General features: G+C 35.9%; 1 protein-coding gene and 1 long non-coding RNA gene across 2 annotated transcripts in view; both read right to left on the bottom strand.

The window, feature by feature from the left end:
- Positions 1 to 1650: 1650 nt before the first annotated feature.
- On the bottom strand, positions 1651 to 13253 carry LOC130014150 (uncharacterized). Its single transcript, XR_008789167.1, has 4 exons — positions 13210 to 13253; positions 12650 to 12718; positions 3273 to 3388; positions 1651 to 2838 (listed from the first exon to the last, which is right to left on the bottom strand). It is a non-coding gene; the product is annotated as an uncharacterized LOC130014150 (long non-coding RNA).
- Positions 13254 to 14640: 1387 nt separating this feature from the next.
- The window catches only part of LOC126830329 (transient-receptor-potential-like protein), a 36107-nt gene continuing 29340 nt past the window's right edge, over positions 14641 to 21407 (bottom strand). The window contains exons 5-8 of the mRNA XM_050560697.2: positions 20771 to 21215; positions 20006 to 20201; positions 19311 to 19526; positions 14641 to 14752 (exon numbers count right to left, since the gene is read on the bottom strand). Coding sequence (XP_050416654.1) covers positions 14681 to 14752; positions 19311 to 19526; positions 20006 to 20201; positions 20771 to 21215 — 929 coding nt within the window. The 3' untranslated portion in view covers positions 14641 to 14680. The remainder of the gene's footprint in view (positions 14753 to 19310; positions 19527 to 20005; positions 20202 to 20770; positions 21216 to 21407) is intronic.

Genomic DNA, 21407 nt, shown 5'->3' with positions numbered 1-21407 from the left:
TTATAATTGATTGATTGAAATAAGTTATACTATTTGATTAGGTATGGTCTTATTCTCAATATTCTGGCATGTTGGGACTTTAATTCTAAAATATTCAAATATGAAGATAATGAGCCACCTGGCACAAACAATACTAAATACAAATCCAGGTGCCTGTCTATTGTCTAGCACAGTTTTATCTTTTTTCTACATTTTGGTTATATTTTTTTAAAATACATTTCTAACAATAAGTTTAAAATATCAGGTAAGCTTTAAGTTCAATTTTTAACAGAAACATTGTTCAAGGACTAAAAAATTAAATTGGCTTTATATATAAGTACTAAATATCTGTTACTCACATTTCTGAACAAACACACAGCATTGAAATGGATATACTGGTACTCAAATTCAAAATTTGCTAAAACATGGAATTTTTTTTTATAAAAAATCTACAAATCATTAAAAATTTACAGGTAAAATGATATCACTTCAAATGGTGAACTCACCACAAATATCTTTCTATTCAAGTTTCAAACCAACTATCACAATGTAAGAAAAATATGACACTAGATCTTTAAGATGGCTATATTTTTATATACCAAATAAAAAATAATTTCTTCAAACATACGTTATTTATTTACATAAGACTAAAACCACACTAAATATCTTTTAAAAATACAGGAATTCATTACCATTTAATTATAAATCGAAAAATAAACAATTGCTGAAAAACTGCATAAAATGGTATATTAAAAAGACATTATGCCAGATTTAGAGAATGAGTTGTACGCTTCTGCTACAATAGTTCAAAAATAGATAATGAAAAATGAATATATTGAAAATTTTAGTCAAATTATTTATTCATAGGGAAGTTATGAATGGCTACTTTTTTTTATCAGGTTTCTTCCATACACAGCAGAGGCAATTAAATTTGTATTACTGTTTATCCACAAAGGACTTTTAATATATAAGAATAGAAAGCCTATCTATAACAAGCCTATTATAGGTGACGTTATGCAATTTTCGAAATTTGTTAGTTTGGAAGGGAGGGTCATATCATATGACACGCATTGTCTAATTCACTCAATATCCAAGCCACCTGATGATCTAGAGTGTTGTAATGGCCTTGTCATATGCATAAATATCTAATTAATAAACTAAAAAAAAAACCTCAAGCCAGCAAAATGCACCGAAATTTAGCTCTTGAAATAATGCCTCTTTAAACATTGCTTATGGTATCCAGCTATATATGTTTATTTCAATTACCAGCAATATATAGCTAATAAACAAGTACCACCATACTATAGACCCTGAACTGAGTATCATGTCATAGTAGCCATCTTGTATTTGTGGTGTCATAACAAAATCGGTGTCTGTCAATCGATGCACAATTGTCCAAACAACAATGCATGCCTAGTTTCATAAATGTCCATCATACTGGAATTGACAAAGTTTTCAGCTTTTTTTGAAAAGAATCGCACCTAGAACAACATCAAGGAGAAGAAGAAGGAGATGATCACCATGTGTATGTTGCCTAGTAACCAGTTCCTGGTTACAGTATATATATGTTATTTTAAATCAAAGGGGCAAAGACAATAGGTATGAAAGATTTTAAATAGGAAAAAAAAACAACTATCACAGATACTATAAATATTATCTCCAAAATCACCATAAATTATGGTACAATACTAAAACTACTGCCATTTCTGGACCCTTTCTTTAAACTATATGTCATGCTAAATAATAACTGTCTCGCCATTCACATAGAAAATTCCCTTTTTGTTATAACAATTTACAGAGTAACATGATACTCCCTACAAAATACATGTGTACGGTGTATCAAGCTCTGGAGGTACTTTAAAATACACATGTACTATAACAAGCTCTGCTGGAGTATTCTTTAAAATACACAGGTACTATAACAAGCTCTGCTGGAGCGTTCTTTAAAATACACATGTACTATCTGGAGCATTCTTTAAAATACATAGGGACTGTAACAAGATCAAAGATCCCTGACTCCATTACACTGGAACTATAACAAGATCAAAGATCCATTAACATGAAGCTCCCTTAAAAACCATCATAGAACAAAATGTAATTAAAAAACCTTCAAAACAAGTTTTCAACATTTCATCACATAACCTTTCAATGCAAGATATTCCTTAGCGATGACCTTCAAATCTTAAACTCATAACAACCACATCATATCTAGTAGTGAGTGACCTTTAAATCTCACGTCATCTACAGCCATTACATATCTAAATTGACGAAATCCACACAACTGACCTTGAAGATATCCCAGACCAATGTGCTGCCAGGCACATCGCACAAACCTACTACTATGACCTTACAATGTTACTAATTAACTGTCACACCGACCAATGAAATGGCTTCAAACATCCGTCAAACCTTCTCTAAACCCTGACAAACAACAGACGCGAACAAGTGGACTCGGTCTGACAGCAGTAAAAATTCTACATAAAACCAACGCCAACAAAACACAGAGGTCAAAGTTGAGTGTACAAATGAGTCTGATATAAATCTGCATCCACTGGTGGAGTTAACGTAGCTACTGCTTGCTGATTGGCTAAATTTGAAAAACATCCATAAATAGTTTCACGCATTTCTGCTTTAAGAGATTTTACTATGTCATATTTGAGATAATCCACATCTTGCTGTGACAGACCTGCGCTGAAAGAGGCCATATTGTTGGGACTGGAACGACTGTGAGGAATATGTGGACTTGCGTTTGGTGAGGCGGAGTGTAACATGTGCAACATGTCTTTACGTACTCCATCAAAATTAATGGCCGACTGTAAATTCAATGCTTCCTTTTTCCTATCCTCACGTAATTCGTACCTGCATTTACAAAAAAAAAAAAAAAAAAAAAAATGCATTAAGTAACAAAACAATATTTAATGGGGTGAGGGGTAAACTCCACTTGACAGAATTACAGATCTACTATGGTCCTAATGATGAATGTAAAAAATTACAAATCCAAGTAAATGCTCAAAGATCCACTGTAACCTCAACGATACATTTAAACAAACACAGATCCCCTATGGCCCCAAGGATGAATTTGGATAATCAAAATCCACTATGGCCCCCCCGAATGTATGTAAATAATCAAAGATCCACTATGGCCCCCAGGATGTATGTAAATAATCACAGAACCACTATGGCCCCAAGGATGTAAGTAAATAATCACAGATCCGTTGTGGTTCCAAATATGTATGTAAATAATTACAGATCCACTGTGGCCCCCAAGGATGTGATGTAAATAACTGTCTCACCGTAGACTGGATATATCTTGTTTTATTTCCAACAAATCATCCTCATTGACGCCATCTTGTCTCCCTTCTTTTTTATATTGATGAATACATCTACTAACCAGACGACGCATCACTTCCTGTAACAAAAACAAAATCTCCATAATAAACTAACAATTTAATAGAATCTAACGCATGGTTCAATCTTATTTCAATAATTAATGAGCGCATTGGGGTCTTTAGCAGTGGGAGGGGACCAGGAGAAAACCCATGTGTTTGGACGGATGACTCTATTCCTTGTCACATACAAGCAGCGAATAGAAACCACACCACTTTACTCAACTACAGACCTTAAGATCCAACGCGCATGCTTTTAACCATTTGACCACCCTACCCCCATCAATCCTCTTGATGCATTACAGAGATGATTTTGGGTATATCTTAATGTTATAAACTATTTGATTGATAATGAAAGGGGCCTTGGGGGCGGCGATTGTCACATGGTAACTGGATTCTTGGCTCAATATTTTTTAAAGATTAGCTTGCATTAATTTCGAGCACTTTTCTGATCATAACATTCAAAAAGAATTTTCAGGGTTTGAATCCTAACTTAGGCCAAGAATCTTTGTGATTATTCAAGCAAAGCAGTCATTAATATTGAGGCCTGCTCAACTATAATTTTCAGTAATCTTTTAGAGGCATTTACTTATGGAAAAACAGTTAAAAATTTATTTGGTTGACGTTTCGAAGAGTATTCTCTCAATGTTATCAAGCTAATTTTCAGCTTGCGAATCCTAAGCCAAGAAGAATCTGAAGATTTTTCATTAATTTCGAGGACTGGTCAACTTTCAGAATTCAGGAAATTTCCTGCTTTTAATCTGGAATGTTATAAAAAAATGTTATAACGTAGAATTACTTGTCTACATTGGCTTATTAAGACAGGTTAATTTGCTCGCAGGTCATTTCCGTGTCTTAAGACAAGTTGATAACGTCTGTAGTTATATTGATATTAGAGATCGTCGTTTCTAGCTCTAATTGAGATGCAAAGCCATGAATTCATTAAGATTAATCTTCGATTTGACCAGTGGGTCATGTTAAATATCTTCTCTGTAAACAAATTTGTACAAGTTTTTTTCAAATAATTTGTTTGATTTCGCTACTAATTCAATAAAGTCTAGCCTAGTGATGGTAAAACTACATATGGTCATGGATCAAAATCTAATGCAATCAAAATTAAAACGAAAGTGGAACAGACCATATAATACAACATCTGTTTAAAGATGCATTATGTAAGGAGCATGGCCCTGTATTATAAGGTCTATGGTAAGAGCTTAATCAGCGGGGTGGGGGTGGGGGTGGGGGATGTCCTAGTGGTCTAGAGTGTCGCGCTTCGAGCTATAGTTGGCCTGTCACTTCTGGCTTATTGTCTACGATATCACCCTAGTTACAATAGGCTTATTGTCTATGATATCACCCTTAGTGGAAGTGGGCGTAAAACTCCACGAACGAATAGGCTTCAATTACAAGCCTATTGAAGGGGCTAACAGTATGGGGAATAACTCCGAAAACTGTTGAAAATCAATGACAGACAAACAATATAGATTTCAAAAAGATCGGATCAGTGAAGCCTTTATGAAGGCAACAAGTTATTTTGATAATTGTTGAAAATAAGACTTTTTAATTTTAGTGATATAACCCCAAAGAATGACTAACGGACAGACAGACTGGGTGGCAGCAATATATGAAATGGTGTTTAATGGCACATCAACAGTTGATGATCAAAGACGGACAAATGGATGGAGGAGTGGACGGACAGACAAGGTGGCAGTAATAAATGAATGGTGTTTAATGGCACATCAACCCCAACCGGGCTATATGGCGCAAAGCATATGGTGATAAATGTGAGACAGGCTAATTCATATCACAAAATAATATAAATGTATATTCAAAATATTTAAAAATTATCAAAAATCACTAATAAATATTCAACAGATCACATTCTATTAAGCATACGGTAATTAAAAGATAATAAATATGACTAAAATATAATTATTTACAATTAAAATTTATAACAATGTATCGTTCACATCAAAATGCAGGAGTATAAATATAAGTTAACCAAATCAAAAGTTTAACAAAAGTAAAATTTATGTTATATAAAAAGAGATAATTAAAAAAAACATGCATTAAAAAGTGTGTGATTTTTGCTAGTTAATAATCGTTTATGCACCTCGGTGTGTGTTTATATATTCAGCTAGATCTGGAGGCTAAAATATTTTAAGAATACAGGCTATTTATTGGCTGATTGCTAAAATTCTGGCACAAATTTTAGCTATCAGCCAATGAACAGGCATAATTCTTAAAATGTTTTAGTTTAGTTTTTTCATAAATAATAAGGGCATTAGGCTATATATCTCTTTTAGAAATTCAGAAGACATTTGAAATCAAAAATTCTAATCTGTGCATTAAAGGAGTTAACCCTCTTTTATTTTTTTAGGTCAAACTACATCAACTGTTCTGTAACATGTTAATTCATAATTGGTTTTTCAAAAACTAATCATGAAGCTGACAATGACTTCTGCTGACCCATTACCAGAACTAAAAAAGTCTGCCCAGCCAAATTTTGAAACAGACACCCTCCCCGTGTCCACTAGTACCCAGTTAACGATCCATTATGCAAGAGCTAAATCTGCCAATTGCAGGTTTTTATTTTGGCCTGAAATGTTATATAAATTATTATATAGACATTAATTCACATGACAAGCCTTAAGCTCTTTATCTAAATCTTACATAATGCATCTTTAAGAAGAAATAATAATTATAGATGGTGCAGTTTTAAACATGCAAATAATAAAAAAAAGGTTTCTGTGATAAAGTTTGGACATGGGGCGCAAATAAACAAAGCATTTCCTGGCAATGTTGATAAATGGCTTTTAAATTTAATCATTTACAATTATTAAGACCCTTTCACTGCAGCCTAAATTGTCCTAAATATTAGTTTGGAAGGGAGCCATGGTGACTTGAAGAGAATATTGCGTGCATTCAGGGGCTAATTAGACCTTAGCAGTCCCAAAATGGCATCTACAGCATTTCAAATTTCCCAATTTTCTGGATGTCTAATCTACTTCTATTGTATAGGGTGCCATTACAAAATCAATCCCCACCCCACCCCCCTTCATATGTGATAAATATGAATACAGAAGCGAGAGAGAGAGAGAGAGAAATGGGGTTTAACATCCACTCGACACAAACTAGGTCATTTTGGGACTAACACATGGTTCAATTTTATTTCAATAATTCGCTTGCGCGTAGGGGTCTTTAGCAGTGGGAGGAAACCGGAGGGCCCGGAGAAAACCCACGAGGTTGGACAGGCGACCCTACTCCTTGCCACGTACAACCGGGGAATCGAAACCCCACCAGTTGACTCAATGACTGTATGATACAGCGCGTGCGAATACAGAAGCAAATTGACTAAAAAAAAAGAGGGTAAATAATAAAACTAGAGATCTACAGAGATAAAGCGATCACCCACCTGTGTGCGGGATTCTACAGTAGGCCAAACATTCTCCTGTTCTGATAAAATACTTAGGAACATCTTACCAGCCTGGAAATAAGTGTCTACTATAAATTCTAACACCCCCTCTAATTTAAGTATCGACTCTTCCAAAAGTTACTTTTACAGTATGTTTATACAATGATGGAAGAGTCTATTATTTAAAAAAAGGAATAATAAAATAAGTTAGACACTTGTATTTCCAGGCAGGTTACAATTTGTTCTTCTCTCAAAGTAAGTGTGCTACAGCAACCTTAGTACAAAAACCAAAAACTAAGGCCATACAAATTTAAACTTTTGTTCTTTTGGGAACATCTTTTAAATTTTGCTACTTCTCAAAAGCCTTTATTCTATACATCTTTAAGCTTAGAAATTTTAAACCCAAAATAATGTCCACAGGACAGGGCTTTAAACAAGGTTAAATTCTCGTGTCCGCCCGTGAGCACCGGCCCCGTCGGAGGTGCGAAGTTTACATAGGAGTTTATGTGGCTATACAAGACTTTTTTGGCATGAAAACTCAGCCCTAGGAAGATAATACACCACTTTTGTTACGATAATATTTAAATTATAATTCAAATTCTATCATCACATCAACATTAAAACTCATATTATATAAGTAACACGGGTACAAAATAAAATAAAAATCGGATTATTGTCTTTTAAAGTCTCTTGTATCGTCTTTAGGAGCGAACCACACCCCTTGGGACTGGAGTTCGTCTTCTTTCTCTTCTTCATTTTCACTTTGGTCCGTTACCCTTGCTCAGCCCTGGAGGGGAGTTTTTTCAGGAAAACCCCAATGTCGCTTGCCAATAAAATTCTTTAGGCGGTGGTGGGTCAAGCTCCAATTTCCTATCCATATTTCAATACTTAAAGGTTATATGGCTCTATTTTTTGGGATCATAGATGGGTCTAAAAGCACATATTAATGTAATATTAGTGTATATTAAGTGATTTATATTCAATTTAAAAAAAAAAAAATCTAATTTCTAATCAATTATTTTCGGTGAAATACGTGAACAGTCAAAACTGAATGACAGTCGTTTACACCTGCTTAGTGCATTCTAAACGTTTTTTTATTATTACTTTATCATTTGTGAATCAGCCATTACTATTTACTGTCACATTGTAATTTAGGCCATGTTTTTCTTTGTTCATTGATTTTGCGCCCGAAACGATATGGTACACTGCATTAAATATTGGATATTAGGATCCCACATTAACACTGCAACATAACAACATCAATATGGATTGAAATGGACCAATATTAAATTCTTATTTGTGATTTTAATTTCGACTATACCAAATTTAATACCGAAAATTTGTGAAAATTATGTCAAAGTAAAACTGAAATGACAATCAAGGACACAGCAGATCAGATACCAAGCTTACTGAAAAACCTGACAGGTGAGCTGATGCGGCTAGTGCTCCCTCGACTCGTCCAAGTGTGTCGATCGGGCGCCAGCTGATCTGATCTGTACAACTGACCAAAAACACTCATTAGGGATTAGGAGGCATTGCTACCTTACACTTTTTCAGAGCACTACACCATTTTTTTCAGAGCACGGTTTCCTTATTTTCGAAGCACAGGTTTTTCATTTCGAAGCAAGTTCGTGTTCTAAGGCACATTATTTTATGCCCTGCCACAGGACTTTAATGGTTATCATTTTACCTAGGTCCAGAAAAACTAAAATTGAACTTTGGCCGAAATGCTTGATGTTTATGAGTTAGTCAAATAATCCCAGCAACTTAAAAAAACAAAACTCTGACCAACACTTGATTGGTAGTTAGTTTGACTGACAGCCAATAGAAATTCAATGGGTGTATTGATTCACTGAGTAAGTTTTATCTAAATATAACTACATCAATGACCCCAAAATTCCAATTAATTGTGATGAAGTGTAACATGAAGCCTAATTCCCATTAATATCATCACTGATACGGTTAATGAGAGTTTTTCTCTTCAAGTAATCGTGCTGATATAAATATCCGCCAACACACGATATATTACATTATATTGATCCTCATGCGGAGATTTATAACCTCGAGTCCGTCAGAATGGCTGACCCCCAGCATCGAGAGATCAAACCAATATTGATCAACCTAATATCCTGACAATTATCAGCACATTAACAAGACTAATTAATCTAGACTATTATAGGACCTGTTAACCATGGCTACTCACTCCCTTCCATCAGGTGCCCACCAACATTTATTACAAAACTAATTAATCTAGACTATTATTATAGGACCTGTTATTCAAGACTACTCATCACCTCATCAGTACACATGATTCTGTCTTTGAATTAAACAAACAGGATAACCAATATTGGTTTTTATGGTTTTTCTTAAATTAACAGAAAATAATGTTTCTTCTAGCTTTTAGTTTGGCTTGTGAACCTGGAGGTACTGTGTTCAATCCCTGCATTGATCTATTGGGATGGGATGAAAAACTGAGGTCAAGTTTACACATTGACATGCACATAAATGATCCCTTGGCAGTTGGAATTTGATATAAGAGTAGGCTGTAGTGCCACTGTCCATGCAAAATTTCCCTCATAGCACACTGTATGAAGTATGCAGGTGTTTTCAATAGCCCAATCGGTGCAGAACAGTAGGACGTTATACCATATTTCATTTCATTTCCATTGAAAAATCAATCTGTGAATCAGATGTTTGAGAAATATTATAAACAATAGTGTTATAATGGCCTAATTAAGTGAATCTGAGCATGCAAAGCATGAATAACTAGCTTGTAATTCATTTCATTTCCATTGGAAAATCAATCTGTGAATCAGATGTTTGAGAAATATTATACACAATAGTGTTATAATCGCCTAATTAAGTGAATCCGAGCATGCAAAGCATGAATAACTAGCTTGTAATTAAGAATTAATTTTTGATGATTAAAATATGCCATAACGGAAGAGATTTATTTCAATAATTTGCTTGCACGCAGGGGTCTTTAGCAGTGGGAGAAAACCAGAGGTCATGGAGAAAATCTACAAGGTTAGATAGGCGTCCCTACTGCTTGTCACGTACAAGCAGGGAATCGAAACCACCCAACCCCCAGGTTAATAAAGAGTTATTGTACAGACACCCTCCCCCCCACGGTAATCAGATACCTGTATGCACCTAAATAAGCATAAATATTGTTTCAAAATTAATGCCAAACTTATATTTTGGAACCAGAAGTGGTTCAGTGAGTAAGACGCTCACTATCTATCTGGGGGGTGATCCATGTATTAAACCGATCAAGGAAAAATTAATACTAAACATAGGTTGCCAGACAACGAAACATACATCTCAAGAGCTTCTACAAGATTTTTTAAAGAGGTCAAGGGCTATAACTCCGGCAGTAATTATCAAAAATAGTTGAAAATCAATAGGATTCTTCATCTCATGACCTTAAACAGTGCATATAAATTTAAGTCAATCAGATATTAACTTTAGCCTCTAGAATGTCCACAAGATATTTCAAAGAGATCTAGGGCCATTACCCTGGCAGTAACTATCGGAAATCGCTGCAAATCAATTGGGTTCTTCATCTCATGACCTTAAACACTGTGCATAAATTTAAAGTCAATCGGATATTAACTTTAGCCACAGGAGAGTCCACAAGCAATTGTGGACACAGGCCGAACGGGAACAACAACAATATACAACCACATTTCAATGTGGGCGTGTAAAAACAAGGTCATTTGGAGACCAACACAAAGTTATTTTAATTTTTGACCATGTGTGTATGATGGATTTACCTACTGAGTCACATACCTCAAATGTCAAAAGATTTATACATGCTTTACTTAAATAATTATAAGAGACTACCAGACCTGTTACTCAAGTCTCCTTCCATAATTATAAGGGACATCCTATTATAAAACCTGTTACGCAAGCCTACTTCAATAATTACAGGAGACAAGCTATAATATAATATACAGTCAGACCTGAAACTCGATGTTCTACCTTTATTAGATCTCAATTTCTAGAATCCATTATTTAATTGCATGCCTAATTAATCTATGTAGCATGAAATAAAAACCTGTCTGGTCTAGTCTACAGACACAGAGGTCAAACCTGTCTACAGGCTATACTAACTAAATAAATCACAAATTTCTGGTATACTATAAAAAATTATAAATCTTAATTTATAAAATCGTATATTCTTATTTATTTTGAATTCAACATTGAAAACAGGCATATATGCCATACAGTGTGCCATGAGAGAAATTTGGACCGGACAGCAGTGCTGTGGTCTACACAATTATTTCAAATTCAAGGGTTCTTTTACGTGCACCTCAGTTTGCAATCCCAGCTGAACAACTAGACAGCTGTCCTGCACCACTGACCAGGAGAAAGCAAGTCGGAATCCTGAGGAGTTTTATCGACCCACATCGGGAGCATGCCAGCGTCTTACTCACACCGCCACCATACATGGCTCTCCAACATATTATATGCGGTTCTGTGCGAAAAACTAGAGAAAAGATTATGCCCGTAAGTATTTTTTTTCCGTTTGGTTTATTTTGTCCTATCTGACAGCGCAACTTTTAATAAAAAAAAATTTGTATGATTTATAGTTTTAGAGTAAAATGTAAAATATCTAAAAATCTTCTACATTGTGCATAACTACAGGCTACACTAAATTTCATTTGCTTGCATAGATAAACTACAGGAATAATGGGCACCAAATTTGTTTTTCGATTTCAACATCAGATAAAATATATTCATCAATACTTATACACTTACATCCACATCTGATTAAAATACAGATCTATATTTTGTTTCGTTTTTTTATACTTTCGATGGCCTATATTACATAAAGATCTGCCCGGTTGTAGTAAAAGGTCGCGTCAGAGGTATACGAACGGCTTTTGACCCTATGACGTCACACATTGATTAATCAATCTCCATTGGCATTTCTAGTGGTTTACCCACAGTTCCGTGCATGGCACGCCAAGAAGTCGCCGTAATAGACTGTTTCATTGGCTAATCACTCACGCTATCCAGAACACGGGTTATATAACAACTTTTCCAGATCCTAGTGTAGTACAGACAAATTAGAAACAAAATTTAAAACTATAAAAAATGAAATGAAATAGGAACTGCGTTTTAATCAGATTGACTTACATCCCCTCTTCCTAAATGCTTACCATATATCCCACAGCCTGGCTGACAATATACTCCCTCCCCCCCAGCCCCTACCTGTAACCTTGGTCTATAATGTATCTGTTATCAACGGATATCTAGTCTTTTTTATTATTATGAAAAAGGACGAGTGTGGTCGGATAGGAACATCCTATAGGGATAGGATGAGATATTGGGAAAGTGTAAAATGGGATAAGGATGGGTGAGATGGGATTTGGGATGGGTGGGATAGAACTGGATAGGCAAGGATGAGATTGGAAGCTGTGAGTCACGGAGGGATAGGACTTGGTGGGGAAGTTCTGGGACAGGACGGGATATTGGATGGCATTGGGAGGTTGTGATACAGAGTGGGATGGTAGTGGGATAGGATGTTGTGGGGAAGTTATGAGACAGAGACAAGATGGAGAGGGATTGGATGAGATGAGAAAGGAGATAGGGATGGGAGTGGGGTGGGAAAGTTGTCAGGCAGGATGTGATGGGAGTGGAATAAGAAAGTCATGAGATGGGATTGGCTGGTGTGGTGTGGGGTGGTGTGGAGAAGCTGTGAGACAGGGTAGGATGGGATAAAGGAGTTGTGAGATAGGATGGGATTGTGTGGGGTGGTGTGGGTAAGTTGTAAGACATAGGATGGGAGGGGGAAATTGTGATATTGTATGGGTGTAGAATGGAATGAGAGAGTTATGAGAATATGATTGTATGTACTGACCTGATACTGCAAGGTATCTTTTCTACAAGGATAATGTTTACTCTGAACATCACCATTATATGTTGGTCTCTGCAAATACAATATATACATTCATGGAACAACCTGTCTAGAAATTTATTTTGTTTTAACTAGTGTATTCCTGACGCGACCCTGGTTACTTTTCAGCCTTGTTTAATATCTATGAACTGTTTACACACGGTGGCGCCAAAGTCTCAATGAGTAAGACGCTGGATTGTGAAACAGGTGTTGGCTGAGAAAGTTCCTCAGGATTTTCTGGTGTGGTTTCCCCTTTTCAGTGGTACAGGACTGAGGACCTGGAAGGGAAGGGAACAGTATCTGTAAAGATAGTAGAGTTGGTTGGGTTGGAGTTATAGTCAAATACCATTACAATACTTTGCTATCGTCAATATGCCCTGGAACAGTTTCTTTGCTGGAACACTCGGCGCTATACAAATTATTTAGTTTTATTTAAAATATGCTTCTACTGTTTGTAATTCTATGAAACATGCTATCTCTATAAAGGTAATATTCTCTATCTATAAATATATGTCCATACTTACAACATGCGGGGAAGCATCGAAACTAATTCCATTACCACTTTCATCCGTCTGGCAGTCGTAAATTTATAAAACAATATAAAAATATCAACAAGCCCATGCCTCAATACACAACAAACATAAATAACACTAAATTTGTACCACATTACACTGGATGAGGGAAGAGAAACACACACAAAGTTAATGTCCACTCGACACAAACCAGGTCAGGAGAAAACCCAGAAGGTTGACTCGACTCCTTTATTATGTACCAGACAGACCTTCCTTAAGAGAGAGACAGAGAGAGTCAGTCATTTTGGGTCTAACAGATGGCATAATTACATTTCAATAATTCGCTAGAACAGTGGAAGGTAATTGGAGAAGCCAGAGAAAACACCGGCTACCACACAAGCTTGTCACTTGGGATTGGAAATCAATGACAGATCTTAAAGACGATTTGGACTTCCGAAAAAGCGTGATAGTATCTGACAATTATTTCGACAGTGTAATATGGTTAAAAACTAAAATATTAACATGCTCTATATATGAGGGGTAGACAACCTTTGGTAGATCTTACAGATGGAACATAAAATATTGGCCACCCCTAAACTATATGATCATCTTGCTAACTATTTGTGGTTCAGTTTGAATGATTAATGCTGAGACATCATATCCAATCACCCAGCAGATACCAGGCCCAATCACTCAGCTCAATCACTCATTAGGCACCCATTTCAATCAGCAGGCACCCAAGACAATCATCCAACACAATCAACCCACAACCATCCAGCACAATCACTCAACAGAGATATCCAAAACAATCAACCAACTGAGAAAATATCAAAAACAATCACCCACCAGGAATGCCCAACACAATCACCCACCAGAGACACCCAACATCATCACCCACCAGGAACACCCAATACAATCACCCACCAAGAACACACAATACAATCACCCACCAGGTAACCTAATACAAGCATCCACCAGAGACATCCAACACAACCACCCACCACAACACCCATCACAATCATCTAATACTAATGATTCATACTGAACCACAAGAGATACTAGAAACAACTAATGGACACAGCTATATGCCAAGATGCTAGATGATATATCAAATATTTGGAATAAATGAAGACAAATTATACATTCCAAATAAAACTGAACTATAACTCTTCAAAACAAGAGAATGCTTAGTTTTTAAATTCTACAAAAGAAAATTATTTTTAGACCCTATAGCGACAAAACGGTACGGATGGAAACCAAGGCCCTTGTGTAAAACACATTAAATCAATGTGTAACTACAACATAGGTATAGTTAATCGATAATGAAAATTAACGTTTCAGGGAAGCGCTTAATCTATCCAAAGTGCATGCTCTAGGCGCAATAATAAGTCAATGTCTACTGTCTAGATTTAAAGCATTCCTTATATAGACTTGATGCCCTTATATAGATGTGATGCCCTTATATGGACTTGAAGACCTTATATTAGACATGTATCAATGAACAGATTCTCACCTTAAATATATAATTATCTGATGGTTCCACAGTTCGACGAGACTAGGGGAAAAAAAAAAAATTTATACAACGAAAGAAAGTTCTATACAATTTTATACAACGAAATAAATGTTTAAACTTGGTCAATATTTTTGTTATTTTTCAATATAAATTAATTTAAAGAACGAGAGAAATAGGTTTTAATGTCCACTCGACGCAAACTCGGTAATTTCAGGACCAACATATGGTTAAGTTTTGTTTCAATAATTCGCTTTAGTAGTGGGTGGAAACCAGAGGACCTGGAGAAAACACACGAGGTTGGAGTGGCGAACCTACTCCTTGTCACTTACAAGTAGGGAATCACTACTTGATAGAATGACAGACCTTATGATTTAAAGTGCATGTATTAAAACATCCAGCCTCTCTAATCTAGTGAAGTTGCCTTATTTATCTATTAGCTTTTGTTTACTTAGCCGAAAATTTTTCCTGGACTTCTAAATAAATAATGAATTTGGAGAGAGCGCTTGTTCCAGTAAACTGTTCAATAGTGCTAGTTATAGCTTGAAAATTTTGTCTTTGGTCGTGACTTAAAAGAGTTCATTGTTTCCGCTTCTAAATAATAAAAAAAGAAAACAAAATAGCAATTAATATTGTATTGTCTTTAACTGTAACTTAGAAAAGTCCATTGTTTCTATAGCTTTTTATTAATAAATTAAACATGCATACTGAATAATAAATTAAATTAAGAAAAAAAATATATGATCTCTGTACCACATGGTTCATAAAACAACTTGATTCCACTACATAAACCACAACCAACAATCTTTATTTACAAAATTCTGTATTTATATTCACTAATAGGAGAATGTTACTGGCTTAATGTTCAGGAGGGTGGGGGTAAGGGTCCAGTCACCAGTGGGGTGCTTATCCAAAATGTCCAAAACTGAATGGTCAGAAAATGTTATTTTTGAAGCACATAAATGATAAGATTATCACCAGTATTTTTCACAATTTGGGGACTAAAATAGCCATCAATCATCTTATTCAAATTAGATCGGCTGGCCATCACCATCACCATCACTTGTTTTCACATTGTTGATTTTTTAACAGGTCGAAATGTGGCTGCAGTCTCGTAAATAATAATCTACCTCTGGCAGCAACGTTGCTACACCACCCAATCCCTTAATTTCTTTCTATGCATCACAGTTTTTAATGGTGAAAAATGTAATTACAGAATTTTTAAATATAAGTCGGAGTGCTAGCAGGATTATGTATTTTATCATCCACTGGCAGAGACATAGACTATAAGAGGAGAGAGGTCACTATGCCTGTTCCTCAATCCCTTTCAATTTTTGAATAAAATATTATTTAATAAAAACAACAAACAAAACAATGATTCTAATTCTAAGGTTGCTAATTTTATCTAATCTATCTAATTCTATCTAACAAACTATCGCATGAAGCTGTTTCATTCAGCAAAATAATATCTGTCCGAGCTGAGTCCAAAATTTCATCGAATGAATCCGTTCGATCAGTTAAATCAACTCTCCCTGGTGTCATCTCTGTCAATGATAGTATTGGCCAAGCAAATATTTACTGCCGATCAATTTCCTTCATATCATTACATAATAAAAAAAATAAATAATCAGCAGTAAATATTCGCTTGGCCAATACTATTGGGGCGAGTTCTTTTTGCTTCTGCAAATTAAATTCTAAAACATTTTTTTTGAAATTATTAAGAAACAAAAAATATTTTCTATTTAGTAAAAATGGTTACATAAAAACTGCGTAAAATGAGTAAAAGGCACCATTTCTGCCCCGACTAGTTTGTATTAATGCATGTATCACTGTAACCTGGGTATCATTTAATCTTGTGTATTTAGCATCAGGAAATTACACGCTTATAAATTGGACACTCATTATCAAAATTAAAAGGTCAGATTTAAATTGAACACAACTACAAATTTTTGGTGATTTTAAATGATTTCTATGAATTTTCAAACAGAGTTTTGATATTGAACGAATATTAAAAAAAATTAATGCTAAATACGCCAGATTAAATGATAGTTGTAACGTCACACGCAGATCTATATTGAACATGAACTTAAAGCTCAGTCATCTTGTACTGAGCTAAAAGACAAACATTTATATTACCGCAGTAAAACAGTTTGTTATGAAGCTAAAAATATAGAGCCATCCTACCTCCTAAATAGATAAAGAAATGAAATGAAATGGGGTTTAACGTCATACTTTTCTGGGCTAATGAAGACGGGCGTATACTATTGCAGTGTGCTATGAGGGCTTACTCTTATATTGAATTTCTACTGTCAACAGTTCTTATAGGTTTGTATACACATGACCTTGTTTTTGTCCCATCCGAATGACTTAGACAGTTGTGTTCTTGTCTGGTCCTCTGTGTCCTGCAGTACTGACAAGGGAAACCATGCCGGAAAAAATAGAATAGAAGATGCAGCCTAAATGTAAATGAATGTGGAACCTATAGCTACATATTGCTATGAATGTATTTTGATTTAAGGGAATATTTAATGGGGTTTGGGTATGGTAAATTATGTTTCAATGCACAACAAAATCAAATACACTAATAAAATAAAAACTGTAAGCAGCACTTATAAAATTCTTTCTATAGGCCAAACTAATTTAATTACCAGTTCTCCGAGGGCTTGATAAATAAATAGCCACTTGCATCACATGAAAGATGTTTTGTTTAAAATTTTAAAACTTAAAATTTGGAACCGAAAGTACTTTTGGTGTTTAAAGTAGTCTTTCTCCTGAGCAAACATTTTAACAAGTTTTCCTAGAGAACAGAAAATTAAATTGGTTTGGTCTTAAATTAAAATGGCTAGACCTCTTTGATTCAGAACAAAAATAAAAATTTTGTTTTCATTTAATTTTATGTGTTGATTTCTTTTTATGGAATGATAAAATGTCTCCATAGAAAATTGAGTGTTTATAGATAACAACATTGTTAAGATAATTATAACCCATCTTGTGGGCCAAAGTGGGCCTACACCCAAAATACCTATAGGCTCGGCAGGCTAAAATTTACGGCCTCACGATCTAGGATTTACCTCTACACTTCTCAAACTGAAGCCAAGGGCCTTATGTGAAGATATATAATATTTTTAACACTGTCATAACCCTTGGGAGCCACAATGGCTCAGTGGGTAGGGAGTTGGCTCGATAACCTGGAGGTCCCGTGTTCAATCCCTGCGTCGGCCGAGAAAGTTACTTAACGATTTTCCAGCGCAGTTCCCACTTAGCAAGGGACAGTGTATACTTGTTCACATGGGACGAAAAAACGAGGTTCCGTGTACACATTGGTGGGCAAGTAAAAGAACCCATGACAGTTAGAATTCAAAATAAGAGTAGGCCAGAGCACTGCTTTCTGGGCAAAATTTCCCAAATTGCACACTGCATGGCGTATCCACGTCTTCATTAGCCCAATAGGAGCAAAACAGTAGGATTTGAAACTCCATTTCATTTCATTCATTTCATGTCATAAGCCTTTCTTACACATACAGTAGTCTAAAACATTTGCCATCATCCTCGGCTTTGCTCAACTGTATTTAAAACATACTCCCATCTTCCTCTCTTCGTGAGATTGGGTGTTTGGGAGGGGCCTAAATCCGACACCGTTAATCCATCATTAATGGATAGAGGTGGGAACAAGTCGTGGGACCTCATGTTCGAGTCGCTGCACCTCGAGTTTGAGTCGAGTTGAAAGTCACCGACTTCAGCCGTGTCCTTAATCTTTACAAAGCCTGAGTCCTGTCATATTCCTGAAGCAATGGCCCCAGAAATCCCTCTCTGGCCTTTGCTGGATTGGCTTCTAATACCTGAGCTTTTGAGCGAGTGTGTCTATTCTTCCCATTCAATCAAATCTATCCCAAGTGCAGCAACATGACAGCCCTTCGTTTAATCTGGGGTCTTCCCTAAAATTTTGGACAGTGATTTAAGGTATTAAAAACGGTCAAAGTCTTGTTCGTCTCCATACAATTTTGTTTACATTGTGTCCATGTTGATAGCCTCATTTGTCACGCAATTAGTTTTTCTGCAATATTCGGCTATGCACTGGTTAATTGGGCATAATAAAATCATGAGCCATGACGTAACGTTATGTAAACATATTTGGTCCAATTGGGAGCTCTGTTTAAAGCGTAATGACATTGTTACGCAGTTAGCTATTGGTTGTTAATCAGACTATTGACCAGTCATAATTTGGAACAGAAATTAGCTTCCATTAAAGCAGTGTTTAGTGGGATTAGCTCTAAAAAAAACGAAACACTGCGGGCAGTATGGAGTCACCAGTTCATCAAATGAGTCAGAAATTCATGGTGAATAAGGTAAGTTAGAGTAAGGCATCCTCGCCGCAAGTCATCACAACTGCCGTGTTTGAGTCAAATCACAATAAATATTTCAAGTTGAGTCGCAAGTCGGGTCATTGATATGACTTAAGTCCGACTCAAGCTCCCACCGCTGCTAATAGAAATAACACATCCGTTCAACACAATTCAACACTTTATTTTGGTCTAAATTCTAAATCAAAGATGTTTAACTCGTTCAAGGTTATAACCAATAAAATAAATAGAAAACGACTTACCCGAATAGTTCCCTCAGATGTTTTACGGTTGGGTCCGCCGCTAGTCTGATTCCGATAAAAACAGCTACAAAAACATCGCTTAAAGCGACAGTAAAGATAGTAGATAGACTTGGGACTGATAAACAGATTGAAAGGTGGCGGCAGGGTTGAACCCTCGTCAAAATAACCAATCCACAGTTTTGAACGGGAAAACTTCCACTCCATATCGCAATGATTCTGCAAGTCAAACATAATCACAGAAAAAAACATGAACTCAATACTTTTGAGACTAACAAGAAGACTGCGTGCCTTGTATACAAAATAAACAAAACAAAACACAAATCTTGTTACATAATCTAATTTTTAATACTTCAGTATCCGACAACTTGGGGGACGAATGGATAACGTGTGCACGTCGGATCATAAGGTGTGGTTTCAATTTCCCACTTGTGCGTGAGGGTTGCCTATCAACCTCATGGGTTTTCTCCGGGACCTTCAGTTTTCTCCCACTTTTAAAGACCCCTGGGTTGTGACATAATGTAGCCACAATTGTCATTATACACTTTTCCATTAACACATTTAGAGATCTGGTTAATCCTGATTGATAACCAGTCATAACTTGGGACAGGAATAATTATTCACTCTAGCAATGTTTGCATGGGATTATAGGTCTAATCAAATGAAACACTACGAGAAGTATGCTTATCAAATTTTACCTCTATATCTTGAAAGGAACTGGACATCATGGCTATTAACATGTTTAACAGAACAATAATCGCCATTCCGTGATAAGCCATGAACATAAACTCTCCTATCATCATCGTAAAATTATGACCATCTTTAATTTCTATTTCTTTGGGCGGAGTCAAACTAAACATGGACCAAAATAAAGTCATGTAACTAGCACCTAACCTGAAAAAAATAGGATGAAATTGAATATGAAATGATATGGGATTAAGATCCTACTTTTCTGCAACAAATGGATTAATGAAGATGGGCATATGCCATACAGCGTTCTGTGAGCCGAAATTTTGTCCAGACAAAGGCACTACGTCTTACTCTTGTATGGAATTCCAACTGTGCAGGAATCTTTAACATGCACCCAATATCGTTACCTCAGTCAGAACCAGAACTATTGTGTCCTAAAAATTTTCAGTACCATCCAAAAGACTAGATGCTTGGTCTTGCTATGCTCTTGGTCCTGCACATCTCAAAAGGGGAAAAAGGACTGAAAAATTTTGAGGAACTTTCCCGTCCAATCCAGGATCTTGTTGTTTGTGAGCCAGTGTCATGCTCATTGAGACACCTGGGAAGTCTTGAAACTCAAACAAGAGCCATAACTCTGTCAGTAATTTTTGGAACACTGTGTATAAATTATTAACTTAAGCAATTCTGGACACCGGACGTATGGGCCGACGATTTCAATGTGGGTGTATAAAAAGAGAACCGACTGGGGAAAAAAAAGATAAAGAAAAACTTACGTAAAGAAAGAATCATTCTCATCCGTCTGTGTCGGTTTATAATAATAATACAACTGGTTTAATCCACACGCGAATGATGTCAACACCAGAAAAAATATAAACAAAAACTTAACAATGTCTATCAACATACAGCCGAGAGAAATCTGCAACGGTCCTAAATGCTGATTAGCTTGAAACAAAAATATAATACGGGCGAAACTAAATATATTTGCTACGGCAAATAATCCTTCTGAGATCAACGTAGGGTCGTTAGTGGGCCAGTCCTTTCTTGCCATTTCACGGGGTCCATAAAGGCCAGATTCTATTTGTAGATAAGCAACGAATCGTAGGGAGAAGGTCGCTAGATATAACGACAACATGATGAAATCTAACCAGTTCCACCATTGTCTGATATAAGCCCGTAAACCTTCTTCCCACAACTGTTTACACTCACCCCAAATAAACCCTGAAAAATAAATACAAAATGTATGATAGTAAGTGAAGGAGGATCGCACTACACACAAATAAAAAGACAGAGAGAGAGAAAAATGGGGTTTAACATCCACTCGACACAAACTAGGTCATTTCGGGACTAATGTATGGTTTAATTATATTTCAATAATTTTGCTTCCACTATGCCCCACCCCAACTTCCCACT

The sequence above is a fragment of the Patella vulgata genome, chromosome 8, assembly GCF_932274485.2.
Source record: "Patella vulgata chromosome 8, xgPatVulg1.2, whole genome shotgun sequence".
Taxonomy (NCBI): Eukaryota; Metazoa; Mollusca; class Gastropoda; family Patellidae; genus Patella; species Patella vulgata.
The sequence above is the reverse complement of the archived record's forward strand: the minus strand, read 5'-3'. Positions and strand labels throughout refer to the sequence as shown.